Source organism: Fulmarus glacialis, unplaced genomic scaffold (assembly GCF_000690835.1).
Source record: "Fulmarus glacialis isolate BGI_N327 unplaced genomic scaffold, ASM69083v1 scaffold14152, whole genome shotgun sequence".
NCBI lineage: Eukaryota > Metazoa > Chordata > Aves > Procellariiformes > Procellariidae > Fulmarus > Fulmarus glacialis.
In genome coordinates, this window is record NW_009198523.1 from 20435 (window position 1) to 23896 (window position 3462).

Consider the following 3462-nt stretch of genomic DNA (forward strand, 5'->3'; position numbering starts at 1 on the left):
ACAGGTGAGTCATAAGGCAAATTCAACAGCCGCGGTTGGGAATAGCACATTGCAAGACTTTCTCTCCAGTCAAGTTTTGCAGACGCCGGGAATAGGTCAATGATAGACATTCACATTACAATCATGACAGGACTCCTGGGTTCTGGTCCCAGTGCAGCCCCTTGCGCCTTCTGCAATGCCAGACAAGAGGCAGCAGCTTTGTGTCTCTGTTTCCCTGCCTGGGACCTAGACAATGGGAAGGAAGATCCTGACCCATCTCTAGCAGGTGCTTGGAGAGCTGAAGGTGGAGGGTGCAGTGTCAGGGCACATGCAGGGCTTTGACCAGCTGGTTTCCTTTGAACTGGGTGGAGCGGAGCCCTTGTTTCAGACACACGGGTGCTGGACTTGCTGCGCTGACAGGGCAGGACTTGGATGGATGTGTCCTGAGAGACAGGCAGGAGCTGGGCCCACAGAGGAGCCCAGAGGGGTGAAAACATCGAGCTTCCTCCTGGAGAAGGATGTATCTGGGCATGGGTGGTGCACAGGGCAGTTGCTGAAGAGGCAGTTGCTCTCTGCCAGGCTCAGGGGTGAATTTAACACCACAAAAGGCAAAGCAGAGTGTCTCAGGTTGTCTGGGTGCTCTTACTAGCACTTGGCTTTGTTCAGCCCAACAGACCCTACCCATCAAGGTGAGAGGTGGTACCCCATTCGATCCAGCCTGCCCTGACTCAAAGAGGGGCCTGACACGTTATTTCATTCATGTCCCACCTTCACAACCACAGCAAAGCTGAGACTAGCCAGGCCCTTACTGAGAAATTATGGCAACTGCTAGAAACGATGTCAATACTCTAGCTCACAACAGGAAACTTTATTAAACAACAGGAAGCCCGTGTTCATGCATGGCCTTACAAAACACCTCACCCTCCTCTCCCCTTGCTCTTTCAGTGCTGTGGGGCTGGCAGACAGGGCTCTAACTCTCATCTCCACGCTGGGTAGGACTGCTGGGCTGAGAGCCGTTCCTGTGTGGCAGAGTCTCACAGCTCTTTTCAGCCCTCAAACAGACGGTCTACTCTGCTCCAAACCCCACCTCAACCCTTGCTCCATCGTGCATCCCTCGCTGCTGACCTAGGCTCGGAAGATGGATGGTCCAGAGGTGAGCTGGCTGGTGAATCGCTCCCTTCCACTGGGCTCTGCCCAATATCCTGAGCTCAGACTTGACCTGCTCGACAGGAAAGGTTCCTGCCTGCAGCTGGCTGCCATGAGGAATGTGAACATCATCCTGCAGCACTACAACTTCACAGGAAAGCTGACCAACCGGCAGTCTGGGGATGAAGGCATGGGTCTCATCCGCACAACCTTTGCCATCATCAGCTGCATCATTATACTGGAGAACCTGCTTGTGCTGCTGGCCGTCCTGCGGTGTCTGCGAGCCCGCCGCTGGGTCTACTCCTGCATTGCCAGCATCACCGTAAGTGACCTGCTTGCAGGGATTGCCTACCTTTCTAATCTCTGCCTCTCGGGCAAGAAGACCTTCCAGCTTTCACCTCAGCTCTGGTTCCTGCGGGAAGGCATCCTCTTCATCGCGCTGGCTGCCTCCACCTTCAGCTTGCTCGTGACTGCCATCGAGCGCTACAGTGCCATGGTAAGGCCGATTGCTGAGAATGAAGCCAGCAAGACCCTGCGCTTACGCAGCCTGATCATTTCCTGCTGGCTGCTGGCCTTCATCATTGGACTGCTTCCACTGCTGGGCTGGAACTGTCTGTGCGACTTCAACGCCTGCTCTGTCCTCCTGCCTCTCTACTCCAAGAACTACATCCTTTTCTCCGTAGTCATGTTCAGCATCATCCTCCTAGGGATCATCGGCCTCTACATCTCCATCTTCCAGCTGGTCCAGGCCAGTTCTAAGCAAACCAGTTCTCGGCACAGCCGCAAACGGTCCCTGCGCTTGCTCAAGACTGTGCTGATGATCCTGGGTGCCTTCATTATCTGCTGGAGCCCCCTCTTCGTCCTGTTGCTCTTTGACGTCTTCTGCGAGACCCAGACCTGCACACACCTTCACAGCCTGGACTGGACCTTGGCTCTGGCCATGCTTAACTCAGGTGTTAACCCCATCATTTACTCCCTCCGGAGCGTGGAGGTGCGCCGTGCTGTGGGAAGCCTGCTGTGCTGCTGCTGTGTCAGGGTTGGGCTTTGCAAGCCTGGGAACTGCTTGGTCATCACAGACATCAACTCTGGCTCATCCACAGAGAGCTCCCTGCGCTACCGGGAGAGCTTCCGCAGCTCTGTAGCACTGAACGCCCGGCCCAGAGCACCTCTCTCCAGCAACTCCAGCATGATGAGCAATCTCCCCAGCTTCTGAGAGGGGAGAGCAAGAGATGCCAGACAGCCCATCAGGACCTCATGCTGCTGGTCTCCTGGCCTGGCAGAACTGTAGCCTACACGCAGCTCAGGCTGACCAGGTGAATTCCCCCACCGGTTGTTAGCTGTTCCCAGGCTTTCCAGCCCCTTCAGACTGGGATGTTGCTTCGGTGTGGATGCAGCATAGGGACAGACGTTGCTCCTAGGATGGGAGTGAAGGATACGGGCACATTTTGGGATAGATGCTCTGCTGAGACAACTGCTGTGCCTAGGCTATAAGTGGGCCCTGCTGTGTGTGTGCATGTATATAGATGCTGTACCTGCCCAGATGAAGGTATTTTGCCCCAGGGCACTGTGAGGAATAGGGTGGGTATCCCCAACCAGACTGCCCCCCAACCCCTTGGGATCAGGCTGGGCTGGCAGTGCTGCCACTGCACGTCATGCAGGGCTGGAGGTGATACCTGCATTTTCTCCTGCAGTTTATAGCCTTCTGGAACTGCTGTGATGGGCACAGCTGCTGGAAAGGATGCAGGCTTGATGTCTTGCCAGGGAGTCAAGAATAACAGGGTTTGCAAGTGCAAGTGCATGCAGCTGTGGGGCGGCTCCGAGCCCCCTGGCCAGGAACCAGGTGCCCACCTGTAGTGCAGCACAAACCAGCCACAGGATGGCAGAGGGCTGCAGCAAGAGCCCAGTCCCTCACCAGAGTGCGGAGGCTAGGCACTGTGCCTGGGAAAATGCTGTGACAGTGCTTACAGCCTGGCAGCAAGAAGTAAGAGCCCTGCGGTGCTTCTGGGCATGGGGCTGCACCGGCAGTGACAGCCCTGGCACCACCGCGGGCAGGAGGAGGTACCCACAGTGACCGGGGAGTCTGGTGCCACCCTGCAGGGCAGAGCTACCTGCTCCCATCTGGCTGAACCTCTCAGGTAATCTACGCCTGTACAGCAGAGGGTTCACAGCGCTGTGGCCTCCCAGAGAGGTGGGTCATACTCCGGCAAATCTGCCAAGTTCTAAGGTCCCCACACAGGGGGAGGAACCTCACCGGAAGGTTGAGCAGCAGCTTCTACATGGCTTTGCATTCTATTGTCTCCGGTGGGGTTTGGCTCACAACTGAACAGAAGCAGCAGG

General features: G+C 56.3%; 1 protein-coding gene across 1 annotated transcript; it reads left to right on the top strand.

The window, feature by feature from the left end:
• Positions 1–1117: 1117 nt before the first annotated feature.
• Positions 1118–2338, top strand: S1PR4 (sphingosine-1-phosphate receptor 4). Its single transcript, XM_009572935.1, has one exon. It carries the CDS (start codon positions 1118–1120, stop codon positions 2336–2338), a length of 1221 nt encoding a protein of 406 aa, XP_009571230.1.
• Positions 2339–3462: the final 1124 nt, after the last annotated feature.

What these genes read in the sequence shown, in the direction of transcription:
- S1PR4 (XM_009572935.1), top strand. Translation starts at nt 1,118, where the DNA reads ATGGATGGTCCAGAGGTGAGCTGGCTGGTGAATCGCTCCCTTCCACTG.